Source organism: Mesoplodon bidens (genome assembly GCF_964165515.1).
Source record: "Mesoplodon bidens genome assembly, chromosome: 4".
Classification (NCBI taxonomy): Eukaryota; Metazoa; Chordata; class Mammalia; order Artiodactyla; family Ziphiidae; genus Mesoplodon; species Mesoplodon bidens.
In genome coordinates, this window is record NC_138160.1 from 117,745,433 (window position 1) to 117,764,918 (window position 19,486).

Below are 19,486 nucleotides of genomic sequence, written 5' to 3' on the forward strand. Positions count from 1 at the left end.
TGTCTCTGACCACTTACTATTTGGAAGTTGGAGGACTTCCACTAACCTGATTTCAAAACCTATTATGAAACCACAATAATTAAGACTGTATGGTACTGACATAAGGATAGACAATAAAGATCAATGAAGCAGAATTGAGAATCTAGAAATAGATCCTTACATATATGGCAAACTGATTTTCGACAATAGGGCTGGATGAATTAATGAGAAACTAAAAAGTGTTTTCACGTTTCTTACATAGATAAACTTTCAATGTACTTTTAAAAGCTTTTTCATAGCATAATTTATATACTGCATTGTATATTTATTTTTATAGACTTTTAAAATACAGTCTTCTTGAAAAGAGCAGAGGCATCTTATTCATCTTTGTATTTCTGGCACACAGTAGTTAACTCAATAAATTTGTTGAATGAATGGAATATAGCAAAGCTTTGAATCAGCCATCCCTATTAAAAGGGAAGGGAAGAGCACTAGCTTTTTCAAGGATTAGGAATATGTTTTAGAATATCTTTGTAACTTGCTTTAGTGACTCCTCATCATATAGGGTTTTGCATATAGTTCCTGACTGGCTGCTAAGCAAGAGGGAGCTCATATAATAAACTCTGAGAACTTTCTCTCAAGAACTTCACATTCTCATAGCAAGAGATCTGCAAGGTAGTAGGTAATAAATCATTTATCTTTATCCTACAACTAATGCTTCTCAAATGTCTAACTGTATCTAGAGGAGTAATTAATGGGTAAAATCAAAGGCAATCTAAGATAACAGTTTAGGGATAAAACCCTATGAGTAAGAAGTGCTTCCAAAAATATCTTCTACTTAAGATAAATGAGCTTTAAACTCTATTTTAGTTAAAAGTTAAGGAGGAAAAGTCTAATTCACTAGTAGGACTAAATCTAAAGATCTACCACATTAAAAAGACATCTCATGTTTAAGATGTGCTCCAAAATAATATGGAAGCAGGAAAAGTAGGAGCAGGGGTTATAGATGAAATAATACTGAACTAAATCAACTATACTTCAATTAGAAAAAAAAAAAAGACTGACCAAAATTGTTGAAGCTGGGTGATGGGTTCATTAAGGGTTTATTATACCATGCTATCTACTTTTGTGTAAATATTCCACAATAAACAGTTCCAATGAAAAAGATATCTTAATGGGATGGATATGACAGAAATTTCTGTCACAGAAATAAAGTATGTAGTAGGCAAATCCTTTTTGTGTACAGATATCTTTAAAACAGTTTTTGTTCAAAAATCTGAACTTTTAAATCTCCAAGACAATTTTCAATTTTCTTTGAATAAATCTTTAGCAGAAAATACTGAGGAACAGGTCTAAATTACTTAGAGAAAAAAAATGCCAAAAAAATTCAAAATTGCCCAATGCTTTGACTTTTCTTTATAATGAAAATCACCAAAATTCCTTTCTGCTCTAAAAATATTATTGAAAATAAACTAAAAACCTCAGTGCTGCTCCTTATTATACCCACTTATAAAAGGTTTGTAACTTTCATAACAGATTGGAAACAAAAAGAGGGCCTGAGAACTATTAATTTCATAAAACCATGAGTGTTTGTTAGACAAACAGTAAACTGTTAGAGAAAATAGCAAATCAGTCATAATTTCCAAAGAAGATTCTTTTTTCAAGTGTAACAAATTTGACTGATGCATTTAGGGATAACTAAAAGGAATTACAACACAGAAGAAGAAAAACCCAAGAGAAAAGAAAGAAAAAAAAGTAAACTCTTCTCAAAAGATTCCCTAGAGGTCACAATTTAGTTCTGAGAAAAATGTTTTCTACTCTTGGCTTCAAGTTAAGTAACTACAACTTGAAAATATGACAGAATATACTGGAGAAAAACCCTGTTATCTTCCTTCCCAGCGTCATCTCCAAAATAAAAGAGAAGGCAAACAATAAGTAGATGCAATTGACTAATTACTCATCTGTAACTCACCTGCAGGAAACATGAATCGCATTTCTCTTTCTGCTGCAGCAAAATCATTACTTCCATGAAGTGCATTCCTTAGCCCATCTGTGCCATAAATTGCCCTTAGACTAAAAGCAAGTTAGAGATGATGACCATCCAATCTGACATACTTTCTTTACTTTTTACATATGCATTCTATTTAGGAATTTTACAGAAGCATCGCCACTTCTCACATATGGAGGTCTTAATCTATTTTGAATTTAAGCATAAATCTATCTACATGAGGGTCAAGTATATTTAAATCTGCGGGAGGGATACACTGGAAAAATAAGAGTTACCTGGGTGAAAAAGAGGTGTTGTTTTGTGACAACTGAAAAAGCAATGCATTTTCAAAGTGCAAGAACTCAATGCCCTCTGGTTTCCAGACATTAATGATAATGCTGAAAATCTGAGTTTCTGGTCCTGCGTTACCAATATTCCCATGAAAAATCCTACATCAGTGGCAGTTTAATTCAAGGATGAGAGAAAAATAAGGCTAGTCAACCATAAATCAAAATTCTCTGAGACCTTTTGTGGTATTTGATATTAAAATACACATTTAAGTAGTTAAAACACAAAATGGACCTCCCCCACCCAGCCCTCCACCACCACCAAAAAAAATCAGGTTATTTAGGAAAACCTTCAAATTAAAGAAAATTCCTATTACAATGTAATCAGATTTTTTTTTCATTTTCATAGTTGGATTCCATTTCTCCCCCAGGGAAGTTACCTGTCTGGGTGTGTCTCCTTAGCTACTAAGCTATTACTTGGTCCCAAGAGTTCTTTCCAGTAAGAGATGGCTTTATGTCTAGCTAATATCATGGCAACAAGTGGTCCAGAACTCATGTAAGCTGTTAAATTGGGGAAAAACATTTTCCCATACTGTTCCACATAAAAGTTACTACAGTGCTCAGGGCTGAGATGCAGTTTTCTTCTCTAAAAGAGAAACAAAATCAACAAAAGCATTATTGACAGTTCAATAATACCTCATTAAGTCATTAATAATTTGATATTAGTACCAATCTGACCACAAATTTGAGATTTATTTTTGTATTATGAACAAAGGGCAAGATAAGAAAGTTAAATGTAGGCTGTAAATAAGAATTATTTAACCTACTTAAGAAAAACTATTCCTGTTGGGCAGCCTCTTTCAACATATGGTATGTTAATGACAAATTCATCATATCTCCTTCTTAAAGTAAAAACACGCCAATCATCAATATTCTGTTAATACATACTTTGCATAAAGTAACAAAATTGGACTTTAGAATATTCCAAATTCATCTTTCCCTATCTATTTGTGATATTTTCCTATTCATTGTGAAATTTTCCTACATATTTTAGGGAGCTGGTCTCATTATGGTATTTAGAAATAGTACGCAGGGTAATGATGCAGTAAACAAGTTTTTCACTTGAACATGAAAGTTGTATATTCTTTATTCTGGTTCTGTCATAAATATGTTGATTCACTATGATTTTAAGAATAATTAGTTAGCATTAAGTTTGTTAATTTGAAAGAATATGAAATGTTTGGGACAAATAAATGTTACTTTTGTTCACAAATGAGAAACTATATGAATGAATTATTAAATTTTAAAAACCAAAGAAGCTGAGTCAGTCATTCTTCCAATTAGAAAGCTTCACATTTTCCCTAAGAACAACTATTTGAGTACATCTTGTTTATTTATTTATTTTTGGCTGCGTTGGTCTTCGTTGCTGCGCACGGGCTTTTCTCTAGTTGTGGCAAGAGGGGGCTATTCTTTGTCGCCACGCACGGGCTTCTCATTGCGGCGGCTTCTCTTGTTGAGGAGCACAGGCTCTAGGCACGTGGGCTTCAGGAGTTGTGGCACGTGGGCTCACCAGTTGTGGCTCACGGGCTCTAGAGAGCAGGCTCAGTAGTTGTGGAGCACGGGCTTAGTTGCTCCGTGGCATGTGGGATCTTCCCGGACCAGGGCTCGAACCCGTGTCCCCTGCATCGGCAGGCAGGTTCTTAACCACTGCGCCACCAGGGACGTCCCTTGAGTACATTTTTTAAAAAATCACTCCATTACTACTGTTTATCAGATCCACTAAAGGTGGATCATGAGGGAAAGGGCTCAAAATATAATAGAGGGATTCAAAGTAGACATCGAGGAAAACTCGCTGGAGTAAGGATGATGAGACATGGAGATAAATTACTAGGGGAAGGCTAAAAATCTCCAAGATTAAGGCAGATATCTATCTTTCTAAAATGGGTTAGAGGGCTTCCCTGGTGGCACAGTGGTTAAGAATCTGCCTGCTGATGCAGGAGACATGGGTTCGAGCTCTGGTCTGGGAAGATCCCACGTGCCACGGAGCAACTAAGCCCGTGCGCCACAACTACTGAGCCTGCGCTCTAGAGCCCGCGAGCCACAACTACTGAGCCTGTGCTCTAGAGTCCATGAGCCACAACTACTGAGCCTGTGTGCCACAACTCCTGAAGCCCACGAGCCTAGAGCCCATGCTCCGCAACAAGAGAAGCCACTGCAACGAGAAGCCCGTGTACTGCAACAAATAGTAGCCCCCGCTCGCCACAACTAAAGAATAGCCCAAGCACAGCAATGAAGACCCAATGCAGCCAAAAATAAATAAATAAATATATATATTTAACTAAATAAATAAAATAAAATGGGTTAGATTTTCCTGAGAGTACAGTGTGAATTTTACCAAGTGACCTACTTCTTAAAGTCCCTTCCAAAACTATCATGTGTCTTCAAGTTTCAGAAACTTGATAATATTGCTTGGTTTGTAGAGAGGGATCTAAACTGCCCAGAGCAAGAATCTTGTAGAGATGCTTACTAGGTAGGTCAGCAATGCTATGAACAGGCTCTACTGGACAAACATAATATTCTCACTAGTCAAGGATCAGTTACAGTACTGTAAAAAAAAAAAAGGTGCTGACATCTATTCTCATATTAAAATTCATATAGTCAAGAAATAGAAGAAATTTGAGAAGTTATAACAGTGCCTGATTTAGTATAATCCTTGATTTTATTATTTAAAATTAAGATATGCCAGTATTTGTGATTCTTATGCATATTGATTTGAGTGCTTTTTTTGCTGCATTGTAAGCCCTTATCTGCCATTATACCCCTTAACAAGCAAGGGAAGCTATATTCTGCAGGTATGCTAGCTAATGCAGCATAATTTTAAAAATTAAGGGCTCATCTTAAACTAAAGTTGATACTGAATCAGTGATTCCATCAGTTGCTTTAAAATTAGATCAGAAAAACTTTTTTGGAATTTAGATTAATATTTTCACAAAGAGGGAATTTCCTGGCAGTCCAGTGGTTAGGAGTCTGTGCTTTCACTGCCAACGGCATGGGTTGAATCCCTGGTAGGGGAACTAAGATGCCGCAGCTGCGGCCAAAAAATAAATAAATAAATAGAAATCAACAACAACAACAAAAAAAAATATTTTCACAAAGAGGAGTCATTAGTTTGTAACACAGGAAAGACTGCTGCCTACTGAAAGAATACATCATATTTTAGGAGGTTTTTCCTAGATGGGACAAGAAAGCCTCAAGTTCAATGAACTCCCACCTGTAATAGAGCCTATTTTTAAAGCATACTATACAAAGGACAAATGATTCCACTGACATGAGACACCTGGAATAGCAAAGTCATAGAGACAGAAAGTAGAATAGTGGTTACCAGGGGTAGGGAGAGGGCTAAACAGGGAGTTAGTGTTTAATGGGTACAGTTTCAGTCTGAGATGATGAAAAAGTTCTAGAGATGGATAGTGGTGATGGCTGCACAACAGTGTGAAGGTACTTAATGCCCCTGAAATGTACACTTAAAAATGGTTAAAAAGGTAAATTTTATGTTGTGTATATTTTATCACAATTAAAACAAAAAAGAAGCATACAATATACCAAGGTGTTCTTTGGTTTGAAATTTCTTGCTGACTAGGGAAAGTGTTAAATATTAGCATTTATACTAAGTTTTTTTTTAACAGTTTTAATTTATAGTTATCATTAACTCCTTAATTATTTTTTCACTAATTTTTTTCAAAATATGGACTTAAAAGACAAATTGGAAACTTTATATTATTTGTATACTTTGTTTTTTTCTCAAATTAATGAGTAATATACTTACAGGGCTAAAAAACTCAAAGCAATATAAAAAGGTTTATATGAAAAATCTCATTCCCATCTGTCCTAACCCAGCCTGTTCTTCCTTGCCCTCAATATGCAACCATTTTTTAATGGTTATTTATCTCCTAGTTTCATTTTGCAAATACCGGCAAACATGAATATATATTCCTTTTTCTCTTTCTATCACAGAAAGTAGCTACACATTGTTCTGCATCTTGCTTTTTTCCAGAACAGGACACAGAGAGGTTTATAATTAGTTGCATGGTATTCAATTTGGTGGATCGCCAGGGTCAATTTAACCAATCTTCTAATGCTGGGTTGTTTTCAATCTTTTACTTGTAAATAAATAATACTGCAAAAAATAACCTAGATATAGGTCACTTCATATTAATACATGGGTTATAGGAGAGATTCCCAGAAGAGTACTGCTGGGTTTAAGGGTATATGCATCTGTAATACTGATAGATAATTGCCAGATCCCCTTCCATAGGGGTTATGTCATTTACTTTTATATTCTTGCCAGATGGTATCTCAGTGTCATTTTAATTTGCCTTTTTCCTGCTTAGAGATTGAGCATCTTTTCCTATGTTTCAGAAGCATTTGTTTTTCTTTTTCTGTGACCATCCACATGTACTGCCCATTTTCAACTGAGTTTTTATCCTGTTCTAGCAGCTTTTTATATACTAGGGAGATTAGCCTTTGTGATATGAATTACAAATCTTCTTCCCAAGTTTGTCATTTGTTTTGACTTTGTTTATTATGTTTATTTGGCCATGTGCAAGTTTTTTATATTTATACTTTTATCAATCTTTTCCTTTATGGTACCTAGACTTTTTTTTTTAATAAATTTATTTATTTTTGTCTGTGTTGGGTCTTCATTGCTGCACATGGGCTTTCTCTAGCTGTGGCGAGCGGGGGCTACGCTACGTTGCAGCGCATGGGCTTCTCATTGCTGTGGCTTCTCTTGTTGCAGAGCACGGGCTCTAGGCACACGGACTTCAGTAGCTGAGGCACATGGGCTTCAGCAGTTGTGACGCGTGGGCTCAGTAGTTGGGGCTCGCGGGCTTTAGAGCACAGGCTCAGTAGTTGTGTCACGCGGGTTTAATGGCTCTGCAGCACGTGGGATCTTCCCAGACCAGGGCTCAAACCCATGTCCCCTGCATTGGCAGGTGGATTCTTAACCACTGTGCCACCAGGGAAGCCCGAGTTTTCTCCTTTTTTTATTTTTTAAAAGATTCAATAGGCAATATGACACTGTATATTTATTAGAGAATAAAAAACTGAAATTTCAAATAAGGATGGTAGAGAAAAAAGGAAGATTAAAAATATTCCATTCTAAAGACGCAGACATAGAGAATGGACTTGAGGACATGGGGAGGGGAAAGGGTAAGTTGGGTCACAGTGAGAGAGTGGCATGGACATATATACACTACCAAATGTAAAATAGATAGCTAGTGGGAAGCAGCCGCATAGCACAGGGAGATCAGCTCGGTGCTTTGTGACCACCTAGAGGGGTGGGATAGGGAGGATGGGAGGAAGATGCAAGAGGGAGGAGATATGGGGTTATATGTATATGTATAGCTGATTCACTTTGTTATAAAGCAGAAACTAACACACCATTGTAAAGCAATTATACTCTAATAAAGATGTTTTTAAAAAAGTCCATTCTATTTGTTAATTTTTTTTAATTTGATAATGTTTAACAACACTCTATATTCATTTTCAAAACTACCAACTGCAGAACAAGTATAAGGCTTAAAACATTAAACGTTTGTAAATAACTGGAAAAAAAAAACAACAACCAAAAAAACCACCCAACAGGTGCTTCCCTGGTGGCGCAGTGGTTGAGAGCCCGCCTGCCGATGCACGAACCCGTGTTCGTGCCCGGGTCCGGGAAGATCCCACATGCCGCGGAGCGGCTGGGCCCGTGAGCCATGGCCGCTGAGCCTGCGTGTAAAAACACTCAACAGTCAAGAGAATACCAAGTAAATAGACTGTGGCTCATCTGTACAGAAGAGTATTACACAGAAGTTAGGAAGAATGAGATAGATTCAGATGTAATGATCTAAGGGACTATGATAATAGTAATATCTGAGGGACTCTGTAAAGGGGGTCAAGGGAAGGGGACTGTCCTACTTTATGGGGGGAAAATGTTTGTAAATGCATTAAAAAAATCCTAGAAGAACAGGAAAAGTGTTAAGTGGTTGCCTCTCTCTGGAGTTTAGGACTTGAGCTGGGAGAGGAGAGATGGAAGAAAAAGAAATTTTACTTCTCATTTTATATCCTTTTGAAATGTAAAAAATCTTTTGTAATATTATCACATGTAACTTTTATACTTACAAGAATAAACCTAAATTTCATGCTAAATACTAAGGATCTAAATGGGCTAACACATTTACATAAACATTTTTAAAAGGTAAAATCAAAGGTAATCTTGGACTTCCCTGGTGGCATAGTGGTTAAGAATCCGCTTGCCAATGCAGGGGTCACGGGTTCGAGCCCTGGTCGGGGAAGATCCCACATGCCGCGGAGCAACTAGGCTCGTGCACCACAACTACTGAGCCTGTGCTCTAGAGCCCACAAGCCACCTACTGAAGCCTGCGCGCCCAGAGCCCGTGCTCCGCAACAAGAGGAGCCACTGCACTGAGAAGCCCACGCACTGTGACGAAGAGTAGCCCCTGCTCACTGCAACTAGAGAAAGCCCGTGTGCAGCAAAGAAGACCCAACGCAGCCAAAAATAAAAATAAATAATAGTAATTAATTTAAAAAAATAAGGTAATCTAATATAAGTTTAGGGATATAACCCTATGCCTAAGAAGAGTTTCCAAATATATCTTCTACTTAAGATAAGTGAATTTTAAATTCTATTTTAGTTAAAAGGTAAGGAGGAAAATCCTAATTCACTAGAGAGAAAAAAAAACATGATGATCCTGCCCAGAAGTTACCTGAACAATGGTGAATCCAGATCTGAGAATAATATCTTGTATCTCCTCCTCTTTGTCAACAATATCTGGTTTGATAATGGCCAGAGTCTTTTCTACATAGATCTGAGGTGGGGGCATTGATAGCTCCATTCTGGCTTTTCAGGGTACAATTTAAGAGATTCTTGATTGGTATCAACTGCAATGACAGGCACCCCCCGCCCCAAATTTAATGTAATTGTGACTAAACAGCATTATCAGGTGCTTGATTTTATTAATTTATAAAGCTGGAAACTGTCATACCTTTTTCAACAAGCAGCGTCTCAATAATACGATTTCTACTCTGCGTCTAAGTCCTGCCGTGGGTTTTCCTAAGCACTTTCATGGAGGTGGAGAGACCAAGGAGCAAGGCGAAAGCGGACCCTGGGGGCCCAGGAGGAGACTAGGTCTGCAACCCTCCGCGCTGCTCAGCGTCCCGCCCCCCGGGAAGCTTAGCGTCAGGCCCGGTTGGAAAGCAGAATCCCTGACCCTCTGTAGGCTGCACCCCCAGATTCCTTCTGAATCCGACCCTCATCTGGGCACTCACCTCAGCCCGGGCTCCTCGAGAGTCACCACATGTTGTTGCTAGGAGACCGGAAACTCAGCTTAGAGACGGTGGCTGCAGAGGCCCAATTCCAGCAGAGCGCTTCACAGCCCTTGGCTAGCTCAAGAAAGGGAACCAGCCACAGGCATTTTTATTTCCCTTGCACATTTTAAAAGCAATAGACGTTTTCTAACATTTTCCTCATAATTTATCTTACTTCATCCTCCTAGCCATTCGAAGGACACTTCAATTATCTCCACTTTATAAATGAGACAAATCATACACACTTTCCCTCGTCCTACCCCAGCCCCTTCCAGACAGTGTATGTAAGAAAACCCATGTTAAATACCTTCCCTATTTCACCAGATAATGCTATCCTCTCTATTCCCAGCTTCTGTAAACATGAAAAGGCAATCTTCGACTTGTGAAATAACATTTATTTAAAGAGCAGTAAAAGAGGTTTCATCTATTTACCTCTAAATTAAGCCTATGGAACAAAGACATGGGCAACATATATGGCATAACCCCAAATCTCAGTTTTCTGTGTTTTCTTTATATTATGTCCACGGGCACCTTTAATTCTTTGGTTGTAAGTTAAGGCATTATTCTTATTGGAAAAGAAAACAGAGAAGTGGTAAACAAGTACTGGGATCTTCTCTAGGTCAGAGTCTCAATGAAAGATCCAAATTCCAGAAAAGTTCAGGGTAGCAGCTCCAAGTTAGCAAAACAGGTTTTCCATCATCCATGGGGTTGGTTAGTTCTCATTCCAGACTATTTAAGTCTCTTCTTTCGTCTAACCAAATACTCAGCACCTACAGGGTCAAGGAAGACAGCAAGCTATGAAACTTTATGGAGGTTTGAAAGCAGTTTTATTTCTTTCTCTGCAGAGATTCGACTACACTTTTCTTCTTTAAAGTAAGAAGCTGCCCAGAAAAGAAACCCTGAAATGTCTTCTTCTGGCTACCATATCTTATCTCCTATAGATGGGAAAATGTGAACATATATTAATACCAACAGGTACAGCAACCAAAAAATGGACAGTGACTCCAGCCTCTGGTCTGCATGTTCAGCCCTCTGACTTGAGGCTCTGGAAGCAGATGCGCCCATTATTTATCTATCCCCAGGTCTCTTAAGAGCTCTTCACTGCTGCCTGCCTTCCTAGACTATTTTACTTCACTATCTATTAAAGCTGGTCCCACAGAGGCTCAGTTTTCCAAACCAGCAGGTACAATGTCAGTCCTTCAGGTCCTTGAATCACCTCTGAACATAAACTCTGGGAACACAAGGTCACTTCAACATCACCCTTATTCTCACAGACTTTCTAAAATCAGATTCCGGAAACTACATTCCTTTTTCTTGCAGCTCTCTACCTTCAGTACCTGAATCTGTTCCAAGACTTCTCGCTGCATCTCCACAGCCATATGGTACACCTGATGATCAGAGTCATTGTACATCACAGCATTCTGGAACATCAGCATCAGGTCCCTCTGGAACTGAGTCATGGTGCGAATACGTCCCTTAGACAGATTCCTTTTCAGGCTAGTTAAGTCCATGGGTCTACAGGTGGCCAAGAGAAACCAGAGGAAATCAAACCTTCATGTGGAACATGTGGTGACCTCACATGCTCTCCTGAAGAACTAACCAGCTCTTAATGAAAACAGTAGTAAAGATAACAATCCCCATCAGATAATAAAATAGCAACAGCAGCTAATATACGACTGCTTACAATAAGCCAAGTGCTATGCTAGGTACTTTCTAAATGAACTCACTTGATCCTCTCAATAAACCTATATGGTAGGTACCATTATCACAATTGGCAATGAGGAAACTGAAATCAAAGAAGTTAGGTACTTGCCCAAAGTCACACAGCTTAGTTTCCAATTCAGAAACAGCCTGACTCCAGAGCCCACAGGCCCAGCCATTTCACTTTACAATTGGAGGTAATCAAAGTTATAAAGAGCTCCAATGATCAGTTTGTCACAGGGTGGTTACTGACCGATTGTTTACAATGTGTAGTCACATACTAGGTATTTAATCAACTGTTTTTACTGTATAATCAAAAGCTCAGAGTTTTTTTTTCTTCTTTCATGGAGATGAAAAGAGAATCAAGTGAATATTAAGGTAAATATTATATAATGTGATACAGAGAGTGGGTATATAAGAGAAGGCACAGCAGCGTAGAAAGAGGACTGAACTGGGAGGTAAGACTGGGGTTTAGTTCTAGCTCTGCTATTCACTGTTGATCACAGACAAGTCATGACCACCTCTGAGTCTTAGTTTCCTCATCTACAGAATTAAGGAGTCTGTCTCCAAAGGTTCTTTTCTGATCTTTTATACACTACTAACATACACTGGTTTATGACAGCATTTTAGATGAACTATGCTATAAAAATCCAAAATACTGCAATCAACCAGTGTTTATAACATCCATTTGGATTACCAGCTTTGCCTTAGCATACCTATAACTGCCTGAATGAATAGTGTTCCTTTTAAAGTTTTGCTCTGAAATAAGTGACAAAAACTACCAAAGGCTAATGTAAGATTATAATAAATGGATCATATTACTTAAAAGTCAATACTGATAAAAGCCTCTTTAGCCTTTTGTTCCCTATATTCTCAAATGAGGACTGAGCTTACCTTACCATAAGTTTATAAACTTGTTCAGCTGTAAAGTATATCTTGAGCTTAAGTAATGTAAATGAAATAAAGAAATAATATAACAAATGTGAAATAAAGTATGAAAAGACAGATATAAAAGCAACCAACCTTTCTTGACCCCTTTTCCACTGACCTTTTCACCACATCCTTGTATCCTGGGGCCTGCCTTTCTGACACAGGCTTCAGAAACAGACTGCTGAACCTGTTAAGGGACAAACCCAGAGAGGATGAAGAAACCCTGGAAAGTCACCCTAAATGAGAAGAGTGGCTGTGAATACCGAGAGTGGCTTGGAGTCCTACCTGTGACTGGCTATCATCTTCCAGACTGGCAGGAGAGTCTTCTTAAATAGCAAGTGATCCTGAACAGGGTCACTATGGCCTACATCAGACCTATAGGATAAAGCAGAGCAGAAAAGAAACAGTAACTTCACAGATGGTATTCTGTTCCCCCTAGATGCTTGATAAGGTTTCCTCAACACATAGTGCTCCTAGTTAACATCTGAAGGAAATAACACCACAGGAATGAAACATGCTTTCATAAAGGACCCCAGACTCTATAAATATTCTCTTACTGATCAGTATTATCAAATGAAGTGGTTAGATTCTTGTAAAGTGTACTAAAAATAGGCAACTGCCTTTGCCTTTTGGAATCTTGCTGATTTGCCCATTAGCACCTGTGACTCTAAAGAACTGGTCTATAAAAGTAGTCTTTGTTCACTGATGTCTCCCAAGTTCCCGGTACATACTAGGTGCACAAATAAGTATTTGATAAATGAATCTGGTCCTGTTTTTTATGCAGAAATATGCCACATTAAGAAGTATCTCTCCCATACTTCCAGGGGAAAAAATACTTGGTTTCATATCCCACGGAATTCTCTTACACTTCATCTGAATGCTATACAATTTAAATATTTTTCCTTTTCACTCTCCTCTGTACAGTAATCTTTAAAATACCAAGAAAAATCCATTTCTCCTCATGGTCCTTCCTTCTCTGGGCTAAACTGCCTAATTTATTTAGTTTTTCTTTAGAAGTGCAACTGCTCAATGTTTTATTTCATTTTATAATTTTCCCAGTTGGCAAGTTTTCTATTTACCTCAAAGTTAAACATCATGTTACACCTCACACTTTATACACTGCATTATTCTCTCTAAATAGGCTCTCTTCACACCTAAGGTTTCACACCCTCATTTTGCTTTATGTACCACATTGTGTGCATCCATTTGAGCACAACTCATACCTTATCATTCTCCAATTTGAATAGCTCCACATAACTAGTCATTTTCATGATGCACTATCTCACCTGTATCTAAATTACATACCGCAAAAATCAATTTTTCCTTAAGCCCAGAACCCTACAAGAACAAGGGACTTAAAGCCCAAAGCAAACCTCTTCCTTTGTCTCTCATCAGTCAATCAGAATAAACAATAGGTCCTTGGTACTGATGCAATTTTGTTCATATAGCCACAAAACAGGTATTTATTGTTTCCATTACATGAAAGGTACTACAATAGGTTTTGTAACTTCATAATCACCTTTGCAATATTTTAAGAAACAATCCCTTGCTTACCTTTATTTCCATCTATTTGGAAATGCATGCCAAGCAACTACAAGTAAAAGTGTGGGAGTGGAAAGGATATGCAGACTTAGACTGGTACTCCAAAGGTTCTACTTTACTCCTGAGAGTCAGAACAGACTAAGGAAGAAGCCAGAAAAGAGGGGCCTAGGGAATGTCTATCTTTCGAAGTAGTTTTAAGGTTCCCTAATGATAGCACAAGAACTCAAATGCCTATCTCCCCTTAAGCTATCTAGCCAAGCAGACTCAATTACTAATATCTACTGCTTTCTAATAAAGATTTCATGTTTAACCTAAATTCTAAGATAAGAGTGTGGTGTTTGCGTTACAAGATACTGAAATGTCATGAGATAAAACATCCCAGATTATTAGAGATTTCCCGTTTTGGGGATAGTCATCATATGCCATCTGCTCATACTCACAATTGGAGTTATAGAAAAGCAAAGGAAACAATTCTTCAACAAGCTAGGTTTTTAGCTGCATTCTATTTGTGTAACAAAAATTTGTAATCTGCTATTTACAAAAATATATATGCATGGTTCAGTTGTATACCTTAAACAAAAGAAGGCTAAAATAATTACTGGTTTGCCTTCCCACAGATAATGTAGGTGGATCTGGGATAGAGGAAAGAAAAAAAAACAGTTCATACTATCTTCTCTCAATACTTAGACACAAGACTAGGCCCAGAAGATGAACTATTTGTTACATAACAAAAATAACTTTGTTTTTCTGATTTAAAAAGAAATTCACTTTACTGAAAAAAATTAAGATTCTAAAATGTGCCCTCTGGCCCCATAGTTATTTATGTTAAAAACAGACAATTATATAAACAATTTCCCAAGATGTGTGAAAAAGGAACAAGGGCGATAATAACTTAAAAATAATTTTTAATTTCAAGTTAATAGGAGATGCTTTAGTATTTTTTAAAGTATAGTTTGTATAATATTGGACTTGAGTGATAATCTGACTCAGCAACATTTCCTGAATAAATAGAGAGAAGGATTACTTATGAAAGAGATTCTTAATGTTGGTAAAACAGTCTTGTTTTATAAGATGAAAGCATACAGACTCTATTTATACAGTAAAATTATATTTAATTCTAGTTCTAGTGTTTTCGAGCTCTAATTCTCTACTTTTCAATTTACAAAAGTAATCAATGTCCGTGGCAACAAATTCAAATAGGCGTAAACAGAAGTAAAAGTATTAATCCTAACAACATGGGATAAAAGTCTATACTTACAGCTTTGAGGAGGTAGCATGGCTGAAAATGATATCCACCAGAGGAGTCTCCTGGATGCTGAAGCTATCATCACACTCACCTGAAGAACGCTGGTCTTCCATCTCTGACACATACCCTTCACTCTGGTCCTCCTCTTTGGATTCTTGCTGAACCTCCCCCTGGGAATGCCAGGAAACAAAGGAAAGTTTAGAAAGAGATTTACTATCTTCAAGGTAATTTTTCTTGCATGGGGTAACTGAAGGCTGACCTTAAGGTAAGAATAGGCCAGTTATATAAAGTTATAGAATAAGTTGGAGAAAGGTGACTTAACTAGACCTAAGACAAAGAATTCTTAGAGAACTCTGACTCTGTATCCCAAGAAAAAATGAAAAAGCAATATACTCTATTCTAGATAGATGTTGTTTTCTTTTAAAACTGTCATTATTACTTGTGGCCCTGGAGCTAACTAGTCTAGCTGGCCAGATAATATTAATGATAATGGTACTCTAAATTTTACTGATTGCTTACTATGAGCCAGGGACTATGCTAAGTGCTGCACGTGAATTATCTCATTTAAAATTCACAGTACACCTATAAGGTAGAGCACTATTATTCCATTTCAGAAGAGAAAACTGAGGTTCTAAAATGTTCACTAGGGCTTCCCTGGTGGCGCAGTGGTTGAGAGTCCACCTGCCGATGCAGGGGACATGGGTTCGCGCCCTGGTCCGGGAGGATCCCACATGCCGCAGAACGGCTGGGCCCGAGCCATGGCCGCTGGGCCTGCACGTCCAGAGCCTATGCTCCACAACGGGAGAGGCCACAACAGTGAGAGGCCAGCGTACCGCAAAAAAAAAAAAAAAAAAAAAAATGTTCACTAACCTGCCTAAGCCTACACAGCTAACTGATGCTAAAACCAGGATTTAGACCCCGGTAACTGAACTCTCTGGAGTTAGCCTATGTGCTCTAACCATTCGGCCTGCCTCTTTGTGCAGAGGACTGATCAGACAGCTGGTTTAAGTTATTCACTTACCTCTTCACTCTCTGTGGGTTGTTCCTGAAGTGCCCAAATATCTGAGGGAGGTGGAGCCACCTCTGGCCTTCCATTTTCTCCCAGTAATGACTTCTCAGCTACCAAGGGGTCTACCTTGGCTGAAAGCTCTTCAGGCTCTTTGCAGGGCTCCCCCTCTCCTTCAGTAGCTTCAACTCCCCTCGCCTCTTGTTGTCTGGTGCCAGATGAAGGGCAGCAGCCTTCACGTGATTCTTTGCTGCTAATGCACAATGGCTCCATTAAATAAGCTACCTGCAATCATAGTTTACTGTTAGATGTATAAGAACACCAGTGGAAATCATCATCTACGTATCAATAATGCCACATCATTACACTACCAGTGTGACTAAGTTTGAGATGGTAAGGGTTAATTGATTCATTCAGTCATTTTAAATTTATCAAATATCTTATATACACAGGTACTGGGCTAATTGGTAGGGACCTAACAGTAAACAAGATAGACATGATTCTTGCCTCAAGGAGCTTATGTTCTAATTTTTCATCTCAAGTGTCAACTCGAATCAACTGGTAACTACTGTCTAAAAAACTGCTAAAAACTTTGCCTGCCACAAACAATGCAGATAAATTGGCAATATGTGAACAATTGGCAAGACCAGATTCTTGCTGGTCTTGACCTAGGTTCTACTGAGTATGTAGAGTTGCCACATAAACTCTCTGTCCAATTCTCTTTATTTCTGGTCCTCAGCCCTTCACTAGGGAAATACGAACACTGCAAAATATTGCCTGGAAGTCTTAACATTATAAGCTTCAAGGGGAGTTTGGGCAAGTGTCACCTCCCATGACTCTGAAAGAATGAATTACAAGGATACTCCTAAAGATAGGCCTATATACAGAAATCCCACTTCCTCTGATCAGGCTCCTAATGACTGGGATCTTAGAACATTCAGTCAAAAAGTACCTATTTGGCCCATGTTTTGTATCAGCACCAAGTGCTGGAGACACAGAAATGAACTCAGTTCCTGCCTATGTGGACCTTATATTTTAGTAACCAATAATGAGAGTGGTAGAAGTATGTATGGGTAAACATTCTCTTAGGAAGTTGAGATTCTTCCCACCTTTGGAAATAATGGCTCCCCATTACCTCAGAGAGAAAGTGGAGGAGGTTCTGGCGGCTGACTTGCTCCGCCTCTTCCTGAGATTCCTCACTGCCTCCGTCCCCCACAAGCAGCTCATGAGGTTCTCTCCCTGGGCTGCTTTCCTCTAGTTCCTCAGCCCCTGGCTCCTCAGTTTCCCTCCAGCTGCCCATATCAAGATCCAAACTGGAGTCCCATGAGCTGAAGAGTGACCTGCAATCGTTGCTCAACTCAGAGTCATTGGGATAATCTTGTTCAGAATCCAACCAAACCCATTCATGCCCCATCTGTAAATACACAGAAAAAAAAATGCATTAAATTCACTCAAACCAATATCCCTAAGGCATTTCCATCTCCCAATTTTGGTAGAAAGGAGTCAGAAATTTTTTTCGACTCAACATCAGGAAGAGTAAAAACTAGCTGAAGGGAGACATCAGGATCCGTCATTAGGAATAAAGTGATCCGTCATTGGGAATAAAGAATAAGCCCTATGTCAAACAGTATAATAGAATTATCACCCAATAATTATTTGATGCTAGATTTCCTCATACTCTAATTTAGAGAAATAACTGGAGCATTGCTAGCTGAAATGAATTCCTCTATCCCAAACCACCCTTAAACTCAACTGCAAGGCAACAATTATGATGGACAAGGGATCTTTTCCTCAGCATATAGACATTTTTAACCTATCAACCATTAAATCCTCAATGCATACTAAGATACCTGTGGCATCCTTCTGGTCATATCCAGCTCTCACTTCTCAGAAACAGAACTGCAAATCAAGTTTTAAAAATATCTTTCCTTGCTTTCAGGACACCGCACTCCTGGTTTTCTTAGTCCTTCGTCCTCTCCCTTTTACAATTTTAATACATCCATCTTCTATGTTCTTGTTTGGGCCTCTGCTTCCTTAATACATCCTTTAAAAAATGCAGCTACTTTGAGGTTTCAACTTTGATCTTTATTAAGGTGGCTTCCAAATCTCTCCACCTTTACTTTTTATATGCATTCTGGTCTCATTTCTCCATGCACCCAAAGGTCAACTCCCTTTAGGTGCCCTACCACCTCCTTCAACTCAACACTTATAAAACTAAAATCACTTTTCTTTCTGAACATCTCCCAATAATTTGCTCTCCCGAAATTCCTTACGCCTATCATCACTATTTTCTTAGTCCTGTTTTGACTCTTTCTTCTCTTATATTCAGTAAACAAGTCCACTTCCCAATTTTCTTCCACAATAATTTTTCTCAATGCCCATCCTTTATATCTGAATAAATGTGATAGCCTCCTGGTCAGTTTCTCTTAATCCAACCTGCTCTGAATAGTCTCCCTATTCAATGCTTTACAATAGCTATCACCTCAAATTTCTCAATCTGTCACTCAAAGCCCTCCATAAATCAGGCTCTATTTTGTCCCCTTATCCTGGTACCTGTAATTCACTATTCTTTAATATGATTCCTAATTACATTAGTCTCATTTCCCCCACCTCAGATGCCTATACCTTAATTTAGCTTGCTAAGCTTATAAATCACATTCTCTAACAACCCCAAATCTATGTCCTTTAATGGACCTCTTCCTCCACAAACTTCTCCAACTTTTAGGGCTCCGTTGCTTATATCACATGCATGTTTGCAGACTGCTTTGGGAATATACTGTAATTGCATTTAATTTTCTAACTCCTGGATTGATTGAACTATCACTCACAAACACGGTATCTTCTACTTCCTTAGGATCCTAGCAAGCTTTATAGTTTTACTTAAGCCAAAAAGATCTGTGACTTGCAATCATAAAGTTCTATATCTTTCTCAAGAAGGCTCAAAATACTAGACAATACCCTATTAATCTCCATCTCTTTTTAATAAAAAGCTCACTAGTTCACTTCACTGACTTAGTTATTTAGTAACAGAAGTTGGGATAAACTCAGGTGATAAACTTGATAATTGAGTCTAGCCTTCAAACAGTAATGTTATGAACTCTAAAATACACAAGAACCCTACACATAGAAATAGAAAGGAATAATAATATACTATTCAAGAAATACCATGTGCAAAGACAGTATAAGTAAAACAAATGCCAAGGATAAAGATGCTAGCTATATCCATGCTTTAATCTTCTTTAAGCAATGACATGAACAGAAAACTCTGAAAACTTTAAGTTTTACCAAACATTGAAGAAAGGCTGAATATGGCAGTACTTACGGCACAATGCAGTACTTTTAAACATTATAAACTCAATCTTGGTTACTTACCTTCTCTGACCTGTAGAACAGTTCATATTATAAGACCACTTTCCCCCAACAATCTCATTCCCACA

At 38.1% G+C, this 19,486-nt stretch overlaps 2 protein-coding genes across 4 annotated transcripts in view; both read right to left on the reverse strand.

The window, feature by feature from the left end:
- Positions 1-9,626, reverse strand: part of NME5 (NME/NM23 family member 5) — a 36,780-nt gene extending 27,154 nt beyond the window's left edge. Inside the window, exons 1-4 of one of the 3 annotated variants that reach the window (XM_081230916.1) lie at positions 9,586-9,626; positions 9,024-9,198; positions 2,694-2,899; positions 1,952-2,052 (exon numbers count right to left, since the gene is read on the reverse strand). In XM_081230916.1, the coding sequence (XP_081087042.1) occupies positions 1,952-2,052; positions 2,694-2,899; positions 9,024-9,152 (436 nt within the window). In that variant the 5' untranslated portion in view covers positions 9,153-9,198; positions 9,586-9,626. Of the gene's footprint in view, positions 1-1,951; positions 2,053-2,693; positions 2,900-9,023; positions 9,199-9,302; positions 9,372-9,585 lie in introns of those variants that run through there. The other 2 variants (XM_081230918.1, XM_081230917.1) reach the window with 2 other exon arrangements.
- A 486-nt stretch (positions 9,627-10,112) lies between these two features.
- On the reverse strand, positions 10,113-17,920 carry LOC308616360 (bromodomain-containing protein 8-like; the record flags this gene model as incomplete). Its single annotated transcript, XM_081232617.1, has 8 exons — positions 10,113-10,394; positions 10,962-11,139; positions 12,374-12,442; positions 12,541-12,630; positions 15,056-15,213; positions 16,065-16,334; positions 17,185-17,463; positions 17,900-17,920. 8 exons carry the CDS (start codon positions 17,918-17,920, stop codon positions 10,344-10,346), a joined length of 1,116 nt encoding a protein of 371 aa, XP_081088743.1. The 3' UTR covers positions 10,113-10,343.
- Positions 17,921-19,486: the final 1,566 nt, after the last annotated feature.